The sequence below is a fragment of the Ochotona princeps genome, chromosome 24 (genome assembly GCF_030435755.1).
Source record: "Ochotona princeps isolate mOchPri1 chromosome 24, mOchPri1.hap1, whole genome shotgun sequence".
NCBI lineage: Eukaryota > Metazoa > Chordata > Mammalia > Lagomorpha > Ochotonidae > Ochotona > Ochotona princeps.
Window position 1 is genome coordinate 22,158,230 of NC_080855.1, and position 26,238 is coordinate 22,184,467.

General features: G+C 51.8%; 1 protein-coding gene across 1 annotated transcript in view; it reads left to right on the forward strand.

The window, feature by feature from the left end:
- LCMT1 (leucine carboxyl methyltransferase 1) overlaps positions 1–14,204 on the forward strand; it is a 29,578-nt gene extending 15,374 nt beyond the window's left edge. The window contains exons 4-11 of the mRNA XM_004586832.2: positions 320–396; positions 1,456–1,517; positions 3,715–3,817; positions 5,163–5,283; positions 7,488–7,589; positions 8,524–8,615; positions 12,479–12,576; positions 14,016–14,204. Coding sequence (XP_004586889.2) covers positions 320–396; positions 1,456–1,517; positions 3,715–3,817; positions 5,163–5,283; positions 7,488–7,589; positions 8,524–8,615; positions 12,479–12,576; positions 14,016–14,038 — 678 coding nt within the window. The 3' untranslated portion in view covers positions 14,039–14,204. The remainder of the gene's footprint in view (positions 1–319; positions 397–1,455; positions 1,518–3,714; positions 3,818–5,162; positions 5,284–7,487; positions 7,590–8,523; positions 8,616–12,478; positions 12,577–14,015) is intronic.
- Positions 14,205–26,238: the final 12,034 nt, after the last annotated feature.

Consider the following 26,238-nt stretch of genomic DNA (forward strand, 5'->3'; position numbering starts at 1 on the left):
CGGTGCTGTGCCAATCTAAAGCCAGGAGCCAGGAACTTCTAGGTCTCCCACTCCGGTGCAGGGTCCCAAGGCTTTGGGGCATCCTCTACTGCTTTCCCAGGCCACAAGCAGGGAGCTGGTTGGGAAGTGGAGCTGCCGGGATTAGAACCAGTGCCAATATGGAATGCTGGTGCTTGCAGGTGGAGATTTTGCCAATTAAGCCATTGTGTTGGCCCCAGTCCTCATTGGTCTTCAGCACCTGGTGCTGGGCTTGCCGAAGATGATCTGCAAATATGTGAGTTCACAAAAAGTGACAAAGACTGCTGTGCGTTTTCCCCAGGATGAAGATCTTCTGCCGAGTAAATATTTTGAAGTGGATTTTCCAATGATAGTAACGAGGAAGCTGCACAACATTAAGTGAGTGTGGACCCCAAGCCGGTGCCAAGGCCCCTTAATCGGATGCACACCCACCTACCTGCTCTGGGTTTAAATAAAATCCTGAGTCTTTAAAGTTTTGAAACGGACACAGCAGTTTCAACTTATTTTAGATAATCTGATTCTTACAACATGAAAATATTACTGAAGCTTTTTCCTTTTGTAGGTTGTCCTATGAAAATAATTTTTTCACCTTCTGAAAAATGGGATTGCAGTTTCTATTGAATATGCTGTTAAAGTGGAAGTGGCATTTCCAGGGCCCTGGGATGTGTAAACCCCACTGAGCTGTTGGAACTGGGTGACATGAGAGAATGAGGGCTGGGAGCCCTGCCCGGCTGGAGGCCGTTTCCCTGGGCAGGGAGTCGATTGGCGCTGTGGAACCGTAGGGGTATCAAGTTTGGGTCCCTGGCTTCCATTTTTTCTGTTTGTTTTGCATTTGCCAGGTTGGCGGAGTTACCCCCCAAGCCTTCCTGAGCTTTAGGGTTGTGTGAGAGTCACTTCTTTTTATTACTTACGGCAAATCAAAGGAACTTAAAAAAAAAAAATCTTGTGTCTTTTTGTTTGTCTTGCTTTGCTGTTGAGAACAGGCAAGAAGCTAGAACATTTGGAAATTTCTTGTTAGCCTGTCATTAGCGCCTGCCAAGCTCGAGTACTTCTTGATTAGTTTGTGACTTGCCCGTCGCAAGCTGAATGCAGTGTGTGTAGACCTGCCTGCACGAAATGCTTCCTGCCCGTGCCCGGCTCAGTCATCGCTCCCTCAGAGGCCTTGCAGGGTGACCGCTGCCCTGAACTGTAGCAGCCTACGCAGGCTGGGCGACCCTGACCTGGAAACCCCAGACGCTGCCGAAGCTGAAACTTGTGGAGCGTTGTGACTCATTGGGGGAGGGGTGGTCAACAGCGAAAATCTGAAAAAAAAAAAAAAAATCCACACTCAAACTTAGCCTGTGCACAGCACTGGGATGTGAACCGCTCGCCCCGAGTTCGCTGCCCGTGGGCTCTGGAGTCGGTGAACTCACCTTTCTTGGCTTTCTCGCCCTCCAGATGCAAGCCGGTCCTGTTAAACCCCATTGCAGAGGTGCACTCGGAGGACGCGCTTCAGATGGGCAAGTACCCCGACCCAAGTGCTGCCCCCTGGGCGCGGGGAGTGTCGGTGCTGCTGGGTTTTGCTTCATGAAGATGGGGTGTGCGTGTGCGTGTGCGTGCTTGTGTGTGTGTGGCTACATCCAGCACATACATCTGATAGAAGCCCGTGTGTATCACTGTTACCCTGAAGGAACTTAAAGCAACTTTCTGTGTGATTCTTCTTAGGTATCCTTAGGGCCCCAGTCTTAAAATGAATTTTTTTTTTTTTTTTGAAGCTATTTCTTTTTATTGCAGCAGAGTGACAGAGCAAGAGAGGCAGAGGTCTTTCACTGCAGGTTCACTCCCCATATGGTTGTAATAGCCAGGGTCTGGCCAGGAACCCCATCTGGGTCTGTCATTTGGGTGGCAGGGCCCATGTACCTGGGCCACCCCTGCTGCCTCTCCAGGCTGCTTAGCAGGGGGCTGGATCAGATGTGGGGTGGCAGGCCGGTACTGTAGCCTAGTGGCTAAAGTCCTCACCTTGCACACGCTCGGATCCCATATGGGCGCCGGTTCTAATCCCAGCAGTCCCACTTCCCATCCCGCTCCCTGCTTGTGGCCTGGGAAAACAGTTGAGGACGGCCCAAAGCCTTGGGACCCTGCACCCGTGTGGGAGACCTGGAAGAGGCTCCAGGCTCCTGGCTTTGAATTGGTACAGCTCTGGCCGTCGTGGCCACTTTGCGAGTGAATCAGCAGACGGCAGATCTTCCTCTCTGTCTCTCCTCCTCTGTATACTTGACTTTACAATAAAAATAAAATAAATCTTTAAAAAAGAAGTGGAGTGGTGTGGGACTGCAAACCAGCACGCCAGTGTGGCATGCTGCCATTGGAGGCCACGGCTTAGTCCTCTGTGCGGTTCCTCAGCTCTGTGGGCCTCTGGAGTCCATTCCGTTAAGTGACCGCATCTGGTGGCCAACATCCCCCTCTAGTGGTGACCTGGTGGCATGGTCTCTGATGGCAGAATTACCCAATTAAACTGTTGCTTTAATTTGGTAGTGACCAACGCTGGGTAGTTGATTTTCATAGCTGTCCTCTGTGCTCCTCCCACTCCCCATTCTTTTAAAAGCTACTTTAATTCTGCCCATATACAAACTGCTGCTTTGATTTTTTGAATCGTAGTACAATGGCATGCTTTCAGCTCTGCTCTCATTCTTAGGCATCAGCTCTCCGAGGCAGTGTGGCTGCCAGGGAGCCCCACTAGGGGCAACACGGAGACGCTGACTTGCCAGCTCAATGCTGGCTGGCTTTCCAGATCGGGGTACCCACGATCTATGCCTGTAGAGTCCCTCACTGCCATGCACAATGCCTGGGTTTCCTGGCCGTCCTTTTTTCTTATGGAATAGAGTGAGGGAGGAAAGGGATGTGAATCTCGTTTTGTGAGCAAGTCACTTTTCGCACCTGCTCCCAGAAGCCTGCCCTCATCCCTTGGCCTCCTGCCAGTGCTGGGTTTTATTTCACGAATGGCGTGTTTCCCTGGGATCCTACACTTTGAGATAACGTTCTCCAAAAATACACTCCGTTCCCTGGCAGCTGTGACCAAGCATCCATCAAGGGTAGATGGTTTGTTAAAGGCAAAGCCACAGAGAGAGAGGCAGAGAGAAAGCTCTGCCATGCGCTGGCTCCCTCTCCCAGATGCCGCAACAGCCAGGGCTGGGCCAGGCCGGCGACAGGAACCAGAAACCCTGCGTGGGCCTCCTGCAAGGCGGCCATTCCTTGGCTCCCAAGTGCATTGAAGGAAGTTGTGTTGAACGTGGAGTAGCTGGGTCTCCAGCCAGGCACTCCACTGTGGGTTGCAGGCATCCCAAGTAGCCCCTTAACCCTCTGCCCCACAGTGCCCTCCCTGGGTGTGCTGTCTGTACACAGCTTGCATAACCCCCGTGCAAGTGAATCGTAGTGGTGATGTGTGCGAGTCGTCCAATTGCTGACGGCTCGCTGTGGCCTCCAGCCACCGGCTCCCTGCAGCCCTGCTTGTGCTCAGTGGAAGAGTGACTGTGCTGATGTGAGGTTTTTAGTTTGCACTTTCTGTTTCTTCCTCTCTCTCTATATCTGCCTTTTCCATAAAAAAGAAATAAATTTAAAAAATAATACTAATAAAGATTAAAAACAAAAAAGCCTTATACATTGAACTTATTTTCTTTGTGATTTTGTGCTGAAATTATTCTTTGCTTGGATTTGCAGATGGTCACATGATGGATTCAAAGAGATACGCCATTGTTGGAGCAGATCTCCGAGACCTAGCTGACCTGGAAGAGAAATTAAAGAAATGTAACATGAATACACAGTGAGATGGTTTTTTTTTAACGTGTTCATGACTTTGTGCCCTGCAGTCAGGGCACTGGCAAGTGCAGTGTGCTTCCGGTCCTGCTTTAACTCCGTGTGTTTTCCGTTTTCTCATGGCTGCTGGAGTAATCTTCTGGAAGTTTTTTTTTTTTTTTTTTTTTAAGGTATATATATTTTTATTGGAAAGTCACATCTACAGATATATAGAGAGGAGGAGAGACAGAGAGGAAGAGCTTCGTGCACTGGTTCACTCCTCAAATGGATGCAGTGGCCAGAGCTCAGCCAATTCAAAGCCAGGAGCTTCTTCTGGGTCTCCCACACAGGTGCAGGGTCCCAAGGCTTTGGGCCGTCCTTGACTGCTTTCCCAGGCCACAGCAGGGAGCTGGATGGGAAGCGGAACAGTCAGGATATAAACCAGTGCCCATTTGGGGTCTGGGCACATGTGAAGTGAGGAATTTAGCCACTAGGCTACCACTCCAGGCCCCCTGGAAGTTTTAAAGAGCACCTTTTCTCAACTTTGTACCCCTGTTAAAATTACCTGTACTTTCCCCTCCCACCATTTTTTCACTTTCAGAGGTGTGTGCACACGTGCACACATACACACACACCACCACCCTTCCATCACCTGGTTGCTCCCCAGGTGCCCACAGTAACCCCTAGTTGGGGTGAGAGCCAGGAGCCCGGTCTACTTCTCCCAAGTGGGTCTAAGAGTGCTCGCTTTGGCAGCACATATACCAAGTGGGTCTAGGAAACCCCGGTGACTTGAGCCCTCACTGCCGTGTCCTGGAGTCTGCGTTAGCAGGAAGCTGGAGTCAGGAGCTGGGACTGGGTCTGACGGTAGGGGACCTGGACACCTTACCTGCCACGTCAGATGCCTGATTCCACTTCCTGCGTGGATGACATTGTCACAGAGCCTGAGCCACATGAGGTCAGTGCGTGTTCATGAGCCGGCAGGGTGCTGTCCGCCTTGTCGCTGTGCGGCCCAGGGCCGGCACTGCACGGCTCTGCCTGCTCTGATCAGTGCTGTGTTTGCACAGGCCTCCTGGTTTTTCTAGGGTGACCGCCTTGCGAGTCCTGTTGTAAATGAGGGTGCTTCAGGAAGTTCATGGAGAAAATGGAATTAAAACACATGCTTATTTTGGTGCATTTTTGAAATCTATAAATAGCATTCTCATGGAAAATGTGAGCAGTTATGAAACAACTGTGTGGGATTTCAAAAGTCATGCATCAACGTGAAGCCCTTTCAGCTCATTCCTCCACATACGTTTTGAAATCCCTGCGTGTGTACCATGAGAGGTACCTAACTCGGTGGAGACAAATTAACGTGCCATTTTTCTTCTTCTAAGACTGCCAACCCTCCTGATAGCCGAATGTGTGCTGGTTTACATGACGCCGGAACAGTCTGCAAACCTCCTCAAGTGGGCAGCCCGCAGCTTCGACACGGCCATGTTCATAAACTATGAGCAGGTAAAGGGAGCGCCGGATGCTGGGCTTCCCTGTCAGCCCCCTCGGCCTGTGCTTGCTGTGCTGTTCTGCCTCCAGCCCCTCTGGCAGCCCCGTAGACCTGAGATCTCCACTTCCTGGAATTCTGGGCCAAAGTTCTCAACGCTTCCATCTGACCCTTTACCGGAGTCTTCTGTGTTTACTTCCCGTTGTCTCTTCTGTAGGCGTCGAAGACAGCAGGAGGGGGTTTTTGGTCACCATCAGTGTAGTGGGAGCAGCTGGCTGTCTTCAGGGCAGGCAGCGGGCTGCAGGTGGGGGAAGTCTGCCAGGCGCATCATGCCCACTTCCTGGTGGTGACCGCCACTTAGTTCCCATCAGTTATTTCTCCAGAATCAGTTCATTGAAAAACCTCTAGAACTCCCCCAACTCCCAGGTATTTTTTCAGTTTGTTTATTTGAAAGGCAGAGAGACAGAGATGCAGTCTCGCCTCTGCCGGCTCCCTCCCCAGCTGCATGCCGCAGTTTAGGGTGGGCCAGAACAAAGCCAGGAGCCTGCAGCTCGCGCTCGGTCTCCCAGGTCATAGCACAGACCCAAGCACGTGAGCCGTCAGCACCTGCTGCCTGGCGGAGTGGGCACCAGCAGCAAGCAGAGCCAGGACTTGAACCCAGGACTCCAGTGTGGGACGTGGTGCCCCAGGTGACGTCACTGCTGTGCCGAACACATCCCCCTCTTAGCTGTTTGTAATGTCTATTTGGGTTTTACTGGCTTTGTTTTTTGAAATCTCATTCTTTGTTTTATTGCAGACAAGATCAGTGAAAGGGCTTGCCCCATGTCATTTAATCACAAGGGTCTTGGTCCCTTAACCTTCTCCCAGCTCCATCTGGGACCAGGTTTCTGAACAGTTGGTTCTTGATGGGTTCGTTTCCTTTCCTTTCTCAGACCGAGTCTTCCCTCGTGTCACATGGGTGTAAGGGGAGCTGGCCCCCTTGGCCTTGTCTTTGATGTGAATGAGTCCCGGGCACCTGTCTTTGCTTTCCGGCTGCCTCGCCTGGGAAGCGTGAGCTCCCTGTCCCGCGCGTGTGCACCGCTGACGTGCGGCCTCACTGTGTGCTCTGGTGCTGAGCAGGTGCTTACTCAGCGTCATCTAGCTGGGTGAAGTGACCTTTGACCTGTCGCCTTGGAGAAGCCTGGGGATGTGGCAGTTTTCTTTCTTTCTTTCTTTCTCTCTCTTTCTTCCTCCCTTCCTCCCTCCCTCCCTTCCTTCCTTTTTTTCTTCCTCATTGACATCTTTATCTTGTGTCCCTGTGTCCTGTGTTATATCCTGCGTGGTATTTTACAGTGACAGAGCCACATGGCTGATGGGCATTTGCACAATGCTGCCAAAGTGCTGACAGCAAGTTTTCAGCTTGCTGGCAGCGTACCAGGCACGGTCTGTGAGTTTCACATATTTTAAAGACTTATCTACGTGACAGAGTTAGAGCGCTTTCGTCTGCTGGCTCATTCCCCAGATAGTCACAGTGGCCAGGGCTGAGCCAAAATGATGCCAGGAGCTTCATCATGTCTCCAGGGATGCAGACCCTTGGGCCATCCTCTGCTGCTTCCTCCCCACCATTAACCAAGGAGCTGGGTTGGAAGTAGAGCAGCTGGACACACACTGGTGCCCATGTGGGGATACCAGTGACATGGGGTTAGCCTACTGCACCACTGTGCCATCCCCAGTTAACTGGTGTTTTAAAATATTTTCTTTTAATTCAAAAAGTAATACAATTCATGGAGTGTGATAATCAAACAGGATGACAGGGCAGGTGAGGAGAAGTGAGCTCCCTGGTGTGGGCAGCAGCGTTACGTCTCCATAAGGAGTGGGGTTTGTTTCTTCTTCCTCACAGGCAGATGGGAGCCTACGATCCTCCTTCTTTTGCACCTTGCTTTTGGAGGGGCTGCCTTCCTTCCTGTCCCCGTGGCTGACACTGTAGCTAGCAGCCATGCAGCCTGTGTGCAGTACCTGCAGACACGGCCGATCACGGTGTAGCATTTGCAGTGGATGTGCGCAGCCGGGGTGCCCCTGGCGGGGCTGCACTGCTCCCTGCACCGAGTGCCCCGCGTTCCCTTTCCCACACGAGAGTGTGTGACCGCCTGACTGCCTCAACATGGAACCTCGGTGCTGTGTGGTGCGCGCTGGGGAAACACACCAACCCTGGGCGTGATGGCCGTCCGCTTTCCCTCCCCAGGTGAACATGGGTGATCGGTTCGGCCAGATCATGATCGAAAACCTGCGGCGACGACAGTGTGACCTGGCAGGCGTGGAAACCTGCAGATCGCTGGAGTCGCAGGTCAGAGGGCCGAGCCTGGGACAGCCCCCTTCCCCACTCACGGTACCCTAAGCCTACCGAGGAGGGGCAGCTTCTCCCTTGCGGTGGGGATCCCTTGCAGAGCGCTGGCAGGCAGCTTTGGTGCCAGCCAGGCCTCTGGCGAGTTGACAGCTCCTGGGGAATCCCAGTCCCGCTTTGCCGCCTTGGTGTGGGAAACTGTACATTTGCGTTTCCCACTCCTTGTCTGCTTGACTTTCGGCTGCAGGAGCAACAAAGCTGACACCGCAACCTGTCAGCCAGTGTTTGAGGGGCGTTGTTCGTGTGCCCCTCCACCATGCTGTTGGTATTGGGATATTCCCAGGCAGACCCCTGGAGGCAGCGGCTTCTCGGCTCATTACCCCCTTGGAGGCTCTGCCGGTCTGGGCTGCCTTCCCTCACCTAGTCATGTGCCACTTCCACAGGGCTCGGACAGACACAGCTGCTCCATGTGTGTGCTGTGCTGCTCGGGCCAGGCTCTGTTCCCCTTAGTTGTTTTATGATTGGTGTGTTTGATAGAGAGCCCGACACAGCCCGCACCTGAGTGTTGAATACACCCTTGAACCCTCGTAACCCGTCACCCTCCTAGCCATTGTTGTCTGTGATGAGACACTGGGCCACCCACGCACTGTTCCCGAAGCTTGGTTTGTACCTGTCTTGGTGGTGTTTTGCCCTAGAGCACCTGGAGAGACATGGGCGGTGGGCCACTTCCTCCCATTTCTCTTCAGACACACTTCAGTGAGTTCCCCCGTGACAACACGCACGCTCAGGGCAGAACTCTGGCTAGTGGGCGGAACGCAGGTCCCAGGGTGGGGTGGGCTCCTGAAAGAGGAGTGCCCCAGGAGACTCCCACACGCGAGAGGGGAGGCTGGGGCTCCTAGGGTGGCGCCTTGTAGCTTTCCTGTTTTGCCCATCACAGAAAGAGCGGCTGCTGGTGAGTGGGTGGGAGACGGCGGCGGCAGTGGACATGATGGAGTTGTACAGCCGGTTACCACGCGCCGAGGTGAACAGGTACAGTCGGCAGAGTTGGGGGAAAGGCCCTGGGAATTCAAGGCTCGCTTGTCTGTCTTCCCTAATGCAACAAAACCCAACCCGCCACTAACCGGACTCACTTTGAATCAAGCCTCATGTTGTTAGCAACGTGAGGATAACTAATAGCTTAGTTGAGATAGAGTTTCGCAAAAGCAGACTATTTTAGTCAAAGCAAGCAATCACAGCTGGAGAATTCCCACAGCAGTGTCTGGGGGTGGAACTTCTACATGATTCCTGTGTCGGAGGAGGAGGGAAATAACCTCACCCAAGGGTTGTTAAGAGAAAAATAAAAAGTTTCCTGCAACAGATGGACTTCACCCTTATTCTGAAAGAAAAATATTTTCCCTTAAAAATTTTTGAAGCAATGTGAAGTACATGAAATCTGAAGTCACGTCCATTTAGTGGTCCCACTCTCTAAACATAGCTGTTTCCACAGAGCATGATCTTTTCTGATGCGTATGCACAAATAAATAAATATCGATCCATAGATTCCTATTCTTCTAAGTATTTTTATTTGAAAGGCAGATCTATAGACAGGGAGATATTGCGTCCACTGGTTCTCTCCCCAAGTGGCTGTAGTGGCTGGCACTGGGCCAGTCCAAAGCCAGGTGCCCGGAGCTTCTCTGGGTCTCTCTGATGGGTGCTGGGACCCAAGGATTTGGGCATCTGCTGCTGCTTTCCAGAGCACATTAGCAGGAAGATTGGATGGGAAGTGCAGCGATCGGAGATTTAAACTATGTGGGATACTGACACCGCAGGTGGAGGTTTACCCTGTTGGACCACGGGGCTGGCCCAGATTCCTGGTTTTTTAATCAGTGAATTCATACCCTATGCAGGAATCTGTTAAGTCACTCTCCTGTTTTTATTTATTTATTTTTAAAATGTTTATTTGGCTGCTTGAAAGGTCAGAGAGAGAGCTCTTCCATCTGCTTGGTCACTGCCCAGATGACTGCAGCAGCCCAGGTTGCGCCAGGCTGAAATCAGGAGCCAGGAGCTCCCCCGGGTCTCCCTCAGAGTGTCGGGTTCAGGTGCTGGTCCGTCGTGCACTGCCTCTCGGGCCCGTGACAGGAAGCATGTCTTAGCTGGGACTCAAACCAGACACTCTACTGTGGGTTCTGGTGTCCCGGGCAGCAGCTTAACAGATAAATTGCCTTTATCTTTACATTAAAAATACTTCAAGCTAGCATATCCTATTTTAGGGTACATAATTCTGTACGTGTTTGAGATTTGTATTGATATATGGATGTAGTATATTGGTAATACTGAAACCATTGAGAATGGCTGTAACTAGGCTTTGTTTCTTTTTTTTTTTCAAAAAGATTTGTTTTTATTGGAAAGGCAGATTTTATGGAGAAGAGAGACAAAGGTTTTCCATTCAGCTGGTTCGCTCCCCACATGACTGCCATGGCCGGAGCTGAGCTGATGCGAAGCTGGGAGCCAGAAACTTGTTCTGGGTCTCCTATGCGGATGCAGGGTCCCAAGGCCTTAGGCCATCCTCTGCTGCTTTCCCAGGCTATAGGCAGGGAGCTGGATGGGAAGTGGAGCAACTGGGACACAAACTGGAGCCCACATGGGATCATGGGATCCCAGCACTGGGAGGATTAGTCGATCAAGCCATCACACACCAGACCCACTAGGCTTTAACTGGGCTATCTTATTTCGCTCTGTTCTGCGGGCACAGCTCCACATACACACACGGGTGCAGGGTGTTGGTTCTACCTGAAGTCTGTCTACTCTCGTGCCTTTCTGATCTGTGCTTCTTGTCTCTCCCCTGTGGTGACCTGGTGGTGTAGCTTTGATCCCTTATGTCTGTGAGGAAGGTTTGACCTTGCTGCTTACCCTTTGGAATTGTTGTGGCTTGGTTTATTCAGCTCATCTCCCTCTCAGTGGCACTGTACTCCTGAAGAGAATTAGACAGAGATCTTCCATCCTCTGCTTCATTCCCCAGATGGCTGTGACAGCTGGAGCTGGGCAAGTCTGAAGCCACGAGCTTCCTCTGGGTCTTCCGTGTGGGCACAGGGGCCCAAGCACCTGGGCCAACCCCTGCTGCTTTTCCACACCCTTAGCAGGGAGCTGGATCGGGAGTAAAACCTGCACCCGTATGGGATGCTGGCACCTTATGTAGCTGCTCTACATGCCACACTGCAGCGCTGGCCCAGCTTAGAGTGTTTTACTTACTGCTGCATAATGATCCAAAAATATATGTACAGGGTAAATTATATAAATATAAATGTAAATATATATATATGAATAGATTACAAAGACAGAGAGGCAGACACCTGTTCTGTCTTCTGGCTCATTCCTGCCAACATCTGCAGCAGCTGTGACTGGCCAGGCTGAAGCCAGGAGACTGGAGCTTAATCTAGGTCTCCCACATGGATTGGTGGGGACTCCACTGCTCGAGCTACCACCTGCTGACTGCCAGGATGCACATGACCAGGAAGCTGGAGCAGAAGTGGGGCCAGAAGTAGAACTCTGGAGCCTGGCGTGGTAGCCTAGTGATAAGAATCCTGGCCTTGTGTGTGCCGGGATCCCATGTGGGCGCTGGTGCATATCTCGACTGATCCACTTGCCATCCAGCTCCCTGCTTGTGGCCTGGGAAAGCAGTAGAGGATGGCCCAAAGCCTTGGGACCCTGTACCCGTGTGGGAGACCTAGAAGCTCCTGGATTCGGCCACTTGGGGACTAAACCACCAGATGGAAGATCTTTCTGTCTCTCTTCTCTGTAAATCTGCCTTTCCAATAAAAGTACATAAATCGTAAAAAAAAAAAAAAAAAAGGGTGGGGGGCACCAGTGCGGTAGCCTAGCAGCTAAAATCCTCACCTTGAACACACCCACATGGGTGCCAGTTCTAATCCTGGCGGCCCTGCTTCCAATCCAACTCCCTGCTTGTGGCCTAGGAAAGCAGTTGAAGATGGCCCAAAGTCTTGGGACCCTGCATTCATGTGGGAGACCCAGAGGCAGCTCCTGGCTCCTGGCTTTGGATTGGCTCAGCTCCAGCTGTTGCTGCCACTTAGAGAATGAATCAGCGGGCGGAAGGTTTTCCTCTCTGTCTCTCCTCTGTGTATATCTGATTTTCCAAAAGAAAAAGGAGTAGAACTCTGGCACTCTGGTAGGGGATGTGTGAACCCAAACTGCTATGCCAGGACGCTCTGCAGGGTGACTGCTTCGAGCAGCCTTGCAGGATCAGGCTTTGCACTTCAGGCTTCTGTAACGGTGCTCATTGCCATCCAGAGCGTTTCTGCTGTTTTGTTTTACTGTTCTGTAATCCTACCAGTCTTCCTCCCTAACCTTGCCGAAATGCTTGTAAGCTTGTTTTGATCTTTCTGATCCTGAGAGTTGAAAACGTATGTTTCACCTGGCATTGTGGTACAGTGGGTTACTCCACCGTCCGTGGTGCCGGCATCCCATATGAGTGCCAGTTTAAGTCATATAGCTGCTCCACTTCCGATCCACCTCCCTGCTGAGTCACCTAGGCAAGCAGAGGAAGACGGTCCCATGTGCTTGGGGTCCCTGCGACATGTGGGAGACGTGGGTGTAGGCCCTGGAGCCTGGCTTCGGCCTGGCCCAGCTCTGGCCTTTGCAGCTATCTGAGGAGTGAGCCAGTGGGTGGAAGGTCTCCCTGCTTTCCTGTCTCTGTCATCTTGCCTTTCAAATAAATAAAACTTTGAAAAGGACTTTGGTCTTAGATTTTTTTCTCCTTACCATATTGTTTGTTTTGTAGCCTCCTCTTCCACTTAGCACGTCGTGAGTGTGTTCCCGTCTGGGTGACCTGGACTCAGCGTCTTCGTGTGCACCAAGCGGTGTGTAAACGCTCGCTCTTCTGTTTGCACCCTCCACAGGATAGAGGCCCTGGAGTTCCTGGACGAGATGGAGCTTCTCGAGCAGCTCATGCAGCATTACTGCCTGTGCTGGGCGACCAAGGGTGGACGTGAGCTGGGTGCGTGGCCATGGCCCTGTGGCTTTGACCTTGAGACGGGCGCTGCCCTGCGCTGAGAAGTGAGAGACATCTCGGAGCTGAATAAGCCCTGGAGGAAGTAGATGATCATGCGTGTAGTGTCCGTGTGTGTGCGTGCACAGGCAGTGTGCCGTCTGTGTGTCTGCGTGTTCAGACAGAAAGCGTGCCGTCCGTGTGTCTGCACAGTGTGCCGTCCGTGTGTCTACATGTACAGACAGCTTGCCATTCCGTCTTCTGTGTTTCCTGCAGAAACCAGAACTGTGTAGATTAACCCAGGCCCCCAGACAGATGGCCTCTGCAGGACTAGCTGTGAGATTCCCAGCTGGGAGGGTAAAGGCCTTCAGGGTTTAAAGAAATAGTCTTCCTGGAAGGTAATGAGTGTGTCATTTTGATCAGGGTTGCTAATTGTTAAACGCACAGATCATCACGTCAGCTCACAAACCCATGGCTCAGGGTGGGGCCGCAGGGACTCACGTTACCCTGGCCTTGACCCTGTTTCTGCTTGGTCTGGCTTCGCCTGGTGGTTGCCCCTTGTGTCACTGCCCCTGGAGCCGTGTGGCTTGGGCGCTCCTGCAGGGACTGCTGCAAAACAGAGAAAGGCAAGGTGTGCCCTGTGTGAGAATTCCAGGCTGGGCTTATCGTTTCTGTTCATGTGTAAATTTACCCAGCTGTGCAGTTGAGCCCCAGAAAATCCTTTCAAAATTTGTGTCCAACACTGACCAGTGGGTTTTTGTGTTGTTCGCCCCATTAGGTTTTTTTTTTTTTTTTTGGTATTTCTGTGAAAACAACCTTTCAAATAAAAATAACCAGGAGAGACAGAGTGAGAGATTTCCATCTGCCAGATTTTTACTCCCCAAACGGCCACAGTGGCTGGAGGTGGGCCGGCCCGAAGCCAGAAGTCAGGAGCTTGATCCGGGTCTCCTGTGTGGGTGCAGGGGCCCAAGGACTCGGGCTCTTCTCTGCTGCCATGGCAGACCAATAGCAGGGAGCTGGATTGGAAGTAGAGCAGCTCTGATTCCAGCTGGCTCCCATATGGAATGCCAGCGTTGCAGGTGGCAGCCGTACCCATGGTGCTACAGCGTCGGTCCCCCTTTTATTGCCCTTTGCTGTGAGCTTTTGGCAGTGCCCCACGTGTGTGTGGTGAAAAACCGTATCTGAGTTTGCTCAAAGTTCAGCATGTAAAGACTTCCTTTTTATGTCAACTGCAGGGAGTCCATAAACTCTCAGAAGGCTTTCTTAATCCCGTCAAACCACTCATAAACAGAATGCTGCCTGACCTCCTATTGGTGAACGCTGCCTGTACGCAGCAGGGAGCAGAGCCGCAGTGAGAAGCCGCACACTGCCCCGGCAGGCCCCAGCAGGTTTGCGGTCTCTGGGCTCCCGCTCTGGCTGACTGGCATCTGTGTGCTTGCTGCCCGCAGGTCTGAAGGAGATAACCTACTGACCAGGAGAAGCTGGCACTGCCCGCCTTCCTGGAGGAGACGCTGTGCCCTCCTCGGCCCTGGAGAGGCCCCGCTGACGTCCAGCCCCGCACTGTGGGGCCGCTGGTCACAAAGTTGTCCTTCCTGTTCCTTTTGCCTTGTTGTTTAAATAAATCTCACTTGCCAATTGCCTGTGGTACAGGTGGCTGCTGTCCTGCCCTCCCCAGGGTGGGCAAGAGTTCACGGTGATGGCAGCTGAGGCCACGCGCCCGTGTCCTGCTCTGCCCGGGTCTCCTTCCTGTGAGTCAGCCACCGGCCTTGAGTCCATTTGGGATGTTACCCCACTCCCACCCCACGCTGTCTCTGCACTCTTTCTTGTGGCACGTCCTGTGGTGCCCACACCTGAGCCCTCTGCCTGCCCAGGAGCTGGTGCACTGCCCTGGCACCTGTGTTTGCCTCACCAGACTGGGCCCACCGGATTGCATCCTTTGTCGTGGCGATTGCAGTGTGCTGAGTAATCGCCCCCACGTGTCCATGGCCTAGTGTACCAGCCCGGGCGTGTGCGCCTTCCGGTGTTCGCAAGGGCAGCTGCACGTGTGGGCTACAGTCGGGGGCCTTGGGGGTATGTGGGGCAGTTCTCTGCATGGGCCAGGGTTATCACAGAAGGCCTACTGGGGACAGTCACTGTGAGGGAAGAAGAGGTTTTGGGTAACGTGCCTCGAAGGTGACCCTAGGGGCACGGAGGAGTGGAACAGCCGCCAGGAGCTGAGAAGGGCCAGAGAGCAGGGTCTGTGCTTGGGGCCTCCTTGGGCAGCGCTGCTCACAGCACCTGGACTGGAGCCTGGTGAAGCCAACAGCTCCTCCTCTGCGGAGAAATGCCTGCTGTTGTGTCAGCCATTGAGTGAGGGAGCTGGATGGGAAGTGGGGCTGCCGGGATTAGAACCAGCGCCCATATGGGATTCTGGTACGTTCAAGGCTAGGATTTTAGCCACTAGGCCACCGCATCAGGTCCCACATAGCTTTTTTTAAAGATTAAATTTTGATTAGACAGTTACAGAGAAGAAGAGACACAGATCTTCCATCTGCTGGTTCACTCCCCAAATAGCCACAGTGGCTGGAGCTGAGCTGGCCTGATGTCAAGAGCCTCTTCCAGGTCTCCCACGTGGATGCAGGGCCCAAGGCTTTGGGCCATCCTCCACTGCTTTCCCAGGTCATAAGCAGGGAACTGGATGGAAAGTGGAGCAGGTGGGACATGAACTGGTGCCCATGTGGAATTCTGGACACTTGTAAAGCAAGGACTTTAGCCACCAGGCTATCACACTGCACCTCACATAGCTTTTTCAATATAGCGTTAGGGACACGCATATTAAAGAAATTGTAGCGTTTATACTAAGGAAAACATGAAGTCTGATTAGGTGGGAATGGGCAGTTGGGGCAGTCGTTAAGGTGCCGCTTATTCCCATGTAAGAATTGCTGTGTTTGAGGCCTGGGTGCACTTCCGCTTCCAGCCACCTGCTGATGCTCACCTGAGAGGCAGCCGGAGATGCTCGAGAACTTGGATCCCTGCAACTTATGTGGGAGACTGAAGGAGTTTTTGTTATAATTAAGACTTTTTTAGGGCCCAGTGCAGTAGCCTAGCAGCTCGAGTCCTCGCCTTGTATGTGCTAAGATCCCATATGGGCACGCGCATGGGAGACCCAGAAGAGGCTCCTGGTTCCTGGCTTCAGGTCAGTTCAGTTCCGACCATTGAAGCCGCATGGGGAGTGAATCAGTGGACAGAAGATCTCTGTTTCTTCTCTCTATATCTGATGTACCAATAAAAATAAAATAAGTTAAAAAATTATTTGAAAGGCAGAATTAGCAGAGAGAAAAAAATCTCCCATCCACTGGTACGCTTCCCAGTGGTCACAGTGGCACAGGCTGGGCCGGTCCAAAGCCAAGAACCAGGAAGCAGGAGCTTCGAAGTCTCCCGAGTGGGTGCTGGGGCCAAAGCACTCGGGTCATTTGCTGCCCTCCAGGTCTGTTGGCGGGGAGCCAGATGGGAAGTGGATGATCCAGGAATCAAACTGCTGCCCACATGGAATGCCAGCAAGGCAGGCGGCAGCCCAACTCACTCTGCCACCACACCAGCTCACAGATGGGCGTTTGGGGGCTTTTTGCTTGAGTTCCCCACTCTTGGCGTCCACCTCCAGCCCAAGGAAATGGCCAGCGTCTGAGGGGTGAAAACGCAAATGCAAGGTATTTCAGGTAATGTAAAAATAAAGACCTTTATTTAAAAATGTCACTGTGAAGTCATCAGTGTTCTCTGTTTTTATTTATTTATTAAATTTATTTTTATTACAAAATCAGATATACAGAGAGGAGAGACAGAGAGGAAGATCTTCCGTCCAATGATTCACTCCCCAAGTGAGCCGCAACGGGCCGATGCGCGCCAATCCGAAGCCGGGAACCAGGAACCTCCTCCAGGTCTCCCACGCAGGTACAGGGTCCCAAGGCTTTGGGCTGTCCTCAACTGCTTTCCCAGGCCACAAGCAGGGAGCTGGATGGGAAGTGGAGCTGCCGGGATTAGAACCGGCGCCCATATGGGATCCCAGCACATTCAAGACAAGGACTTTAGCCGCTAGGCCACGCCGCCGGGCCCTGTTCTCTGTTTTCAAAACATTGATTTGTTAGAAAGAATGATAGGAAGAGACAGATCTTGCAGTCACTGGCTCAGCCCCCAAATGCAAAGGCAGGTGAGGGCAGGGGTGGGCCAGTTCAAAGCCAGGAGCCCAGAACTGCACAGGAACACGGTGGTGGGGCTGGGGGAGGGGCACTTAAGTCACATGTCACGTGCTGAATCCCAAATGGTGATGGGACTCAATCCCACGCGCTCCACAGGTGGCAGCTCAGCGCACTGTGCCACAGCGGCCCCCCTGGGGTCCTCTGTTCACCACATCTGGTAACCCTAGAACTGTTTGTATGTGAGGAGAGGCTGGGAAGTGGAATATCTGGTGTTTCAGCTTCCCTAACGCAAGATGGGTGGGCAAGACAGCACTCGGAGGCTTTGAAATCTTCGTTCAGTGTGGCATCATTTGTGTTTACATAACATTGGAAAATGTAGGTCTCTCCGGGCAGAGTCGGGCTGGGTTTTTAACCTGCAGAGCTTTTTGACTGCTCATTCTGGGATGGGACGGGTAGGCAGTCATGAATCAGACGCCCATGTGGGCAGCTTGTATGCAGATCTGTTGTTATGCACTTCTGCGTAACATCCTTGTTCCCCAAGAGGAGTTGAGATGGCTGATCAATGTGTGGAAAAACACATGCTTTGGGGAGTGGGACCTGAGTTCAGGAGGCGAGGCTGGGGCTCCGAGGGGCTCCGAGGGATCTGTGTGACTGTCTCGGCACGGGTGCTGCAAGTGGATCACACACTGGACTCTTTCCCCAAGTGCTCACAAGGACTGAAACATGATTCCATTTCTGTCAAATCTGGAGAGGCACAAGGCCTCCTGCAGGACTGCGCTGGGCTGCTCCTGCCGGGTGTCCTCCACGGGACCCCGTGGCTCACGGGCTTAGGGATCTGCGTCTGAAGCTGCTGCCCTGCTCCGGGTCTTTGGATGCTAACTGATGACTTCTTGCTACAGCAAAATTCCCTGAAGGTAACTCCGAGGCCACAGTATTGCAGGGCAGTCCCACAGCTCTGGGAAGCTGGGTGGACACAGGAGTTGGATTTAGGAAATCTGAAGTAAGTCTGGAACGAGTGTGCCTAAGTGGTCGCCCTGAACGCCACCTCCCTCTGCCGGTAGGGTGCTCCTGGCCCTGCCGTTTTCTCCTGCACCCCCCAAACTACTTCTGCAGGGTCTGTGCACCTGCTGTTCCTGGTCCCAGCCCAGGTTTACCTCAGAATACTCCCCTGCCCACCTGGGCCGGTCCCACCACCCTACGTAAACTTCCCCTGTGGCTCTCACCAGCTTTCTGTTTCTGACTCTTAGCCCATATTGGTCATCTTTCTTTTCTTTTTTTACTTACCATACTAGTATTGATCTAGCACGTTCTGGGTACAGACACTGATCTAAGTGTTAGGACAGCGTACAAAGCAGACACACAATCTACTGGGACAGAAAATCAAATGTGTCAAAATAATTGCCATGCTAGTAAAGTGTTCTGGTGACCTCAGATGGCCCTGGTGTGGGAGATGATGTCACCCTGCTTTTATCAAAGTGCGTGATTTGTGGCTCCTTGAGGAAAAGATGCTTGGGATTCGCAGGTGGGTGACTCAGGCACTGTCATCAAGACTGGTCACCCCAGAAGGTTAGGAAGCAGGTCACGGGCACTGGGCGAGCTCTCACTCAACAAGGCTCAGCTTAAAGATCAGTCCAAGAGGAGAAAAACGGACTGGTACAGCAGGGCAGGCGTCCCATGAGGGCACCGGTGTGGGTCCTGGCTATTCTGATCCCGCTCCCACTGCCTGATAATGCATCCGGGAAAGCAGTGGGTATTGACCCAGGTCCTCAGGCCACTGAACCTGTTTACAAGAACACAATCCGAGACTCACATGTGGCTGGCAGAAACCCGACTGTTGGAGCTGTCACTTGGTGCCAGTGCAACAGCAGGGAGAGCTCTGGGACTGTGGCGAAGACCCAATGTTTTCTTGGTTTTACCCACCTGTAGTTTCCCAGCTGTGGAGGAGTTTGAGTCCTGGAGTTTTAAGCCAGCAGGGTGGATTCTGGTCCTGGGAGGGAAGGAGATTTGCAGATAAGGGGACCGACATGCTGGGACAGCAGGCTAAGCCATCGCCTGCGACTCTGGCATGCCATATGGGCACGGATTCATGTCCCGGCTGCTCCACTTGTGGTCGAGCTCCTTGCTTATGGCCTGGGAAAGCAGTGGAGGATGACCCAAGAAAGGAAACCTAGAAGAAACTCCTGGCTCCTGGCTTTAGACTGGTTCAGCTCTGGCTGTTGAGGCTATTTGGAGAGCAGAGCAGTGGATGGAAGATCTTTCTGTCTGTCAGCTTTTCAAATAAATACATTTTTTAAAATGGGAGATAGAGATGGGACTGGGAAGGTGGAGGCAGGGGTGGTGGGATGCAGAGATCAGGACTGACCTGGCAAAACGACATTGGAGCAGCCGTGTCTTGTCTGAGGAGTGGACCTGGAGGGCAGCTCTCTCCTGCTTGCGTCAGCAAGTTTGATCGTGGCCGACTGGGCTGTGAGACATGTGCAGCGACTGGACCAGGCCTACGTGCAGGCACTTCTGTCTCTCACCATGACCACCACCTGGTGAAGAAGCCCCAGCTCACCTACCATGTGAGGGGGCCATGTGGAACCCACTCGAGCTGTCCCAGGTGCGCCTTGCCCATCCCTCCCAGGCCAGGTATGCACACAGTCATCAGGGGAGTTCACACAGCAGACAGGCACACACAGAGGCAGCAGGTGTATGCACAATGTGTGGTATTAAAACTCCATGGAGAGGGCCCAGCGCAATAGCCTAGCAGCTAAAGTCCTCACCTTGCATGCGTCAGATTTACCCAAGAGAGCCCATCTAACCATTTCAACCCAAAAGATTCAAGGACAGAGAAGAGAGACTGGGGTGCAGCCCATTGCTCTTGCTGTATGCCCAGTGAACCGGCCAAGTTAAGGTCTCAGTTGGCCGGAACCCTTGTCAGAGGGGTCCCCCTGGGGACATGGTGTGCTGTGTTTGTGACTTTCCACATAGGCCAAGCAGGCAGGGATCCAGGGGCAATCTCCCACATATGTTATTGTGAATTTATTATTTTTGAATTCCTTGTGTCTTTTACCCATGTTTCTCAGTGACTTTTTTTTTTTTTTGCATAGACTGATAGGAATTCTTTACAGAGTAGAGATAGTAATGTTGTATTTCTATGTGCCAGAATTTTACCCAATTTCTGATCTGTCTTTTAAGTTTGTTTCTGTCATCATTTTTTTCTTTTCTGGTTTAGAAAATATTTCTCTTCATTTAGAAGCTTCATTTGGCAACAACAGATAGGATCTTTTCCTTTCTGAGAGTCTCTAGTGTTCAGGTCACGTCTGTTCCTACTCTGCTTACAAAATGGTTTTCACCAGGTTTTATTTTAGTGCTTTTATGGCCTCTTTTACATTTTAACCTTTGGTTCACTTAACATTTACTTGGAGATAAAGAATAAGACAAAGATCCTTCTTGTTTGTTTGGATGTAGCTCTGTGCTTTTACCAGCACTATATGGACATCTTTAACCCATGACCATAAATTCCACTATAAATGCCTTTGCATAATTTTGAGTCTAAAGGAACTCATTAAGAAAGAAGAAGACACATCCCTACCAGTTCTAAAGCACAGAAGGTTTCAGTTTTTGCAAATTTTTCACTCTTGACCTTCAATGAAGAAATCCTTGAAAAGCAAGTTATGCCATATCTGTGCTTAGAAGCTCTTTTTTACCTGATAGGAATTTGTATATCGAAGATAATTTTTTAAAAAACCATTTAAGCTGATACAATTGTGTGTATTTACTCTGAGAAATATAACCATTTCAATGCTGTACATATTTTTTAATCTCTCTCTGTGTAATCGTGATTATGGAAATGACATTATTTGCAGAGTGAGTTGCCCTATCTAAAGGTTTAGGAAAAACGATTATAAGATGACATTTCACCGAGTTTGAGGACTAGAAAGAGGCAAGTTGTTGGCTCTGCGGGCACACTCCATGGCCGTCCAGCTCTGCTGCTAGCTCTGCTGGTCCACAGGCATGTAGCTCTGGTTTATAGCTCCTTTTGGGGGGTACAGTGAACTTGTACATCACAGAGTTGTGGGAGGAACTCAGAGGTGAGGCAGAATTCAATGAAGCTAGGGACCAACAACACTTTTTAAAAAAAACTTTCAATTTTGATGTTTACATAGTTGATTAGGGTGGGAAGGGTGGAAAATTACAGTAATGTAATTTGGAAACTGCTGTTTCCAAATTTTCTTTCTTCTTGCTGTATCTGGGGGAAGTGGGGAGACAGAAGGAGAAAAGCTTCACCCAGCCTCCCAACTACCCAGGGATTGGGAACAACCACCCAATGCCTTCCTGGTGGCCCGGATGTGGAGCTTGCTCCAAGGGTTCTGCTCAAGTGGTTTCGATAGTTCTGTAATGCGGTCGATCTCACCAATCAACGATGAGGAAATACTAAGGTTCGTTGGATGAAAAGGTCCACTTTACCATCTCCATTCGCCCAGAAATTTGCTGTCGACGCATGGCTGGGGTAGTTGACTAATTTGTTATGCCCTCCTTCCTCTGCCATGATACTAGATGTCCTCGGCAGCCCCAATGGATTGCCATATCCTCATGTGCATTTGGGCATGCTGTCTACTGCTTCTTCTAGGCCACTGAGGAGGCCCAGTTCTGACGCACAGACCGGATCACTCTTCCCCTGGTTGGAGTTCTGAGGCCAGCATTTCAGTTGAGGGAATCCCCAAAGAAACCTTGTCTGAAGCTATCCCAGACCTGACTCTTGTGTGTGTTGGCTCTGTCTGTCATCCATATCTGTCTACACACACAGTGGCAGTTGCTATTGCTGGGTCACTTCTGTCTCCAGCACCATTTCTTATGTAAATTAATGGATACAGCAGCCCAGTCCAACCCTGCCCGCCACACATTTGGCCCTCACGTACACCAGCAGGAGCTGCAGCCTGGTCACAGCGACTCCGAGGAGCTCCCACTAGGTCCACCCCAGCGATGGATCCTGTGCTTGCCAGCATGTGCAGTAGACTGATCTTGTCTGTCCCACATCCCATTCAGCTCTCACACACATCAATGGACAATGAAGCCTAGCCCAACCCAACCAACTCCACTATCCAGCCCACACTCACACCAGCAGGTCCCACCGCCTCTTTAGCCAGTCCTTTCCTCAGCACTGGTTCTCATGCTCACCAGGAGGAGTTGCAACGCATCAGAGAGGTGCCCACAGTTTCCCTACTGAATCCACTCCCAGCCCCGGATCTGGCACCCTCCACATAGTTCTGCAGTCTAGCTACACAGGATTTGGTCCCAGTCCCAGCACTTGCCAGCTGATGCAGTGGCAAAGCCCAACCAGCCTGCACTTCCTCTGACCTATGCATCCCCTAATGGGTACAGTCAGTCAGCCCAGCCTGGCTCTCCCTCTAACCCAGTTCACATGCAGGCCAACAGGTGTGGTAGCCCTCCCCAGTCTTGTCTGCCCCAGTCCCAGTTCTCACGCTCACCAATGGGAGTGGTGGTCCAGCAGAGGGCCTCTCAGCGCCCCTACCAGGCTCACACCCCACCCTAGGTCTCGTGTGTGTTGAAGTGTGTTGCAACCCCAATCAGGCATGGCCTGCCTCACCTTGGCATTGGCCAGTGGGTACTGTAGCCTCGCCCAACCCAGTCTGCTTCCAGTTCTAGCTCATGTTGGTGGGTGCTGCAGCCTGGTGCAGCCCAGCCAGCCCCCAGTCGTGGCCCTAATGTGAACTGGCTGGTGTTGCAGCCTGACCTAGCCTGTACCACCCCTTGTCTTAGTTCTCAGGTCTGCCAGTGGATGTTATGAACTGGCCCATTGGCCCGCCCCCAGGCCTGACCCACACAGATGCTGGCAGGTACCCTAAACTGGCCTGGTCTGGGCTGCTTCCAGCCTTGGTTCTTGCAATCACTTGCAGGGACTGTGCCCTGACAAAGTAGTTTCCCCTAGCTCCTCTATTAGGTCTCCTCCCAGTGGCAGATCTTATGCACACTGGTGGGTCCTTGGGCCAGAATGACTTAGTCCACTTCCTGTGCTGGCAGGAACAGTGGCCTTGGCCAACCAGCCCACACCCATTCTGGTTCTTACTGTTGGATGTTACACCCAGCCACACCTGGTCTACACCCAGACACAGCTCTCGTGTGGCTCCGTGGGAGCTGAGACCTAGCTTTACCTGTCCTACACTCTTCCTGGCTCTCCAGAGCACCAGTGGGTGCTGGAGTCTATCCCAGTCTGACATGACCCAAACCTAGTCCACATCCGTGCTGAGGGTCCCTACAGTCATGTCCATCCCAGATCGCCACCCCCATTCCGGCTCTGGTGCTCACCAGTGGGAACCATAACCCATCCGGAGAGTGTCCCTAGTTTTCCAACCAGGTCTGTTCCCAGCCACAGATCTTGCACATTCCATTGGTTGCTCTAAGCTTGGCATAGCCCATCCCCCCTCTTGGCCCGTGCCACCAGATGCTGCAGCCTGACCTGTTCCAGCCAGACCCCAGGCCCAACTCTCATTGGCAGGTGCTGCAGCCTAGCCCTGCCCAATCTTCTCCCATCCCTGACTCATGCAAACCAGTAGGTTTGATAACAGCCCAGCATGACCCACACTGCAGCCTGGCTCCTGCACATACCCGTGGACTAATGCAACCAACAACCTTTGATCCCAGTTGTCCCTAAACTGGTAGTCTTAGCTTGAATCACCCTTCTGCATCCCAATTTAATATCTCTAATTGTTTCAATTTCTATTGATTGTGTAACAGGTCAGCACTTGACTAGCAGGTCAACTTAGATGAACCCTTTACCTGTGCCTTGCTCCTGCTCACCTCCTTTGCACTATGCCTAACCTCTGCTCCCATTACTACTGAATCCTAACACTTTATGTCCATCTTTATTCCAGCTGGGAATGTCCCGGCCCACCCATGGGTGAGACCTTGTAGCTCCAGCTGGAGGATACCACACCCTTCCTACTGGGGTTTTTGGTACTGCTGGCACCTTCCCTGAACCCCTGCTGACCTGTGGTCCCACGTGTCCTGTGGAGGCCTCAGAGGCCACTAAAGAGTCTCAGCTCTTCCCAGACATTTGCATTCCCAAAGAGAATGATTGGGAATGAAAAGGACTCCCTTACTGACAAATTCTGGCATGGTGACAAAGGAGACACATCCTGTCTGATTGTCCCAGGGTCAAGCCCTCTGTGACAGTCATAAACTCCAGGGCAGGGTATCTGAATGTGGTTTTTGCCCTTGGATTCTATACCTTGAGTAACAGTTATTAATGTGGCTGTCATGGGGCTGCTTGAGTTGACTGTAAAGTGCGCGCGGGAGATGTTACTCACCCGTATTCTGGGCAGAGGTGTGCCCTGATGAGTCAGTGTTGGCCTGCCCTCTACATCCCAGCAACTATCTATGGTCCAAAAATGTCTGCTACCCCTGGTGGCTTCTCGCTCGGTGCCTCCCAGGAAAGCAGCAACTGCAGAAGAAAAGGGAATGTTGTAAAGCTGGAGAAAAACCCAGCTGTGCCTGGTCTAAGGAAGCCAAAGACCTAAAAGACAGGGGCTGGCCCAGGCGAGGTTGCACCCAGGGCGGCTCATCTGACTTGTTCCCCACCATGTCCTATTTTCTTCTTAATGTCTCCTTTTCCTACAGGCTACTTGGCTCTTCAGTGAACAGGGGACCCTGGTGACTTCAGCCATGCACCATCACCTTTAGTGACTCCACGGGGCGGGCTCCTCTCTACCACCCAAGTTCCCAGGAAAATTTCCAGAGGTGCTTGCGATTGCATGCCCACCCCCAAGCCCGTCAGGATGACCCAGGACACAGAACATCTGATTGGCTAGACTGAGGTTGCATGACAAGGTTTGAAAGGATGTGAGGGGGATGGGTTGCAGGAGCTGAATGTCGGCAGGGAGTGGTGCCTGCTCCTCCCTGAGCGTGTGAACCACCCAAGGAGCAGCAAGATGGCATAACCCGAGGAAGGAAGGATTTGACTTTGTATAGAGATTCAAGATCCACAGCAAGGACAGAGCAAGATGGCGGGAGGGAGGGTGGGCATGGGGACAGGTGTTTGGTCTTGTGCTTTGTTTGCCCCTCTGACACCTGCAACTCCGCTCAGAGATGGTGTGTTGGATTCTCAGCTCTGGTTCCAGCTTCCTATCCGTGCTGACCAAGGAGATAACACTGTGCAAGTAACCGAGTCCCTGCCCACCCCATGTGGGAGGCCTGGACTGAATTCCCAGCTCCCAGCCACAGTCCTGGCTCAGTCCCAGCCAGCCTTTCCAGACATTTTGGACCATAGTTATTTTTCTTTTTCTTTTTCTTTTTTTTTTGCCTCTTTTTTATGGTAAAAAAAAAAAACTTATATTTAAAATTAGGCAGCTTGATGACCCCATTTTAAAAATATTTATTTATTTTTATTGGAAAGGCAGAATTACCTAGAAGGAGAGACAGAGAGAAAGGTCTTCCGTCCACTGGTTCACTCCTAAAATGATCACAACAGCCAGAGCTGAGCTGATCTGAAGCCAGGAGCTTCCCACACGGGTGCATGTTCCCAAGGCTTTGGGCTGTGCTCCACTGCTTTCCCAGGCTGCAAGCAGGCAGCCAGGTGGGTAGTGGAGTAGCCAGGATGTGAGCTGGCACTCATATGGGATCCTGGATATGCAAAGTGAGGACTTTGGTTATGAGCCATTGTGCCAGCCCTGACCCCGGTTTTGTCGGTGACATGCAGAGCATCATAATGAGAGCCAGCCAGGTCTGATCAGGGTATTGGCTTTGGCCACAGTTTGATCTGGTGCTTGTTGGCCTTGATGTCCACAATGAACTCAAGTGTGTTGCTGTCTTCCGACTTCTTCACAGCAGATTCTGTGGTCAGGGGAAACCTGGTGATGGCCCATTGGTCAGGTTTGTTTCTCCTGGGGCATTCTTCCGAGGGTATTTGGGCTGCTGCAGGCACAATGTCTTGGACCAGCGGAAGGTGGGTGACCTTTCAGCACTGCTTTCTCGGCCTTCAGGGCTTTTGCTTCGGCATTGGGAGAAACAGGAGCTTCCTTTGAAAAGTCTCTGTACCTCTTAAATAAATAAATATTACAGAATAGAAGGAGAGTGAGAACAAGATAGTCTAAGAGAAGCTCATCATTGATACAGAGAAAAAATATTTTTGTAAGTTTAGGAAAGAAAAGTGACTTATGGGCCCGGCGGCGTGGCCTCACGGCTAAAGTCCTCGCCTTGAACACCCCGGGATCCCATATGGGTGCTGGTTCTAATCCCGGCAGCCCCACTTCCCATCCAGCTCCTTGCTTGTGGCCTGGGAAAGCAGTAGAGGACGGCCCAATGCATTGGGACCCTGCACCTGTGTGGGAGACCCGGAAGAGGTTCCTGGTTTCCGGCTTCGGATCGGCGCGCACTGGCACGTCGCAGCTCACTTGGGGAGGGAATCATCAGACGGAAGATCTTCCTCTCTGTCTCTCCTCTTGTCTGTATATCTGACTTTGTAATAAAAACAAATAAATCTTTAAAAAAAAATTAA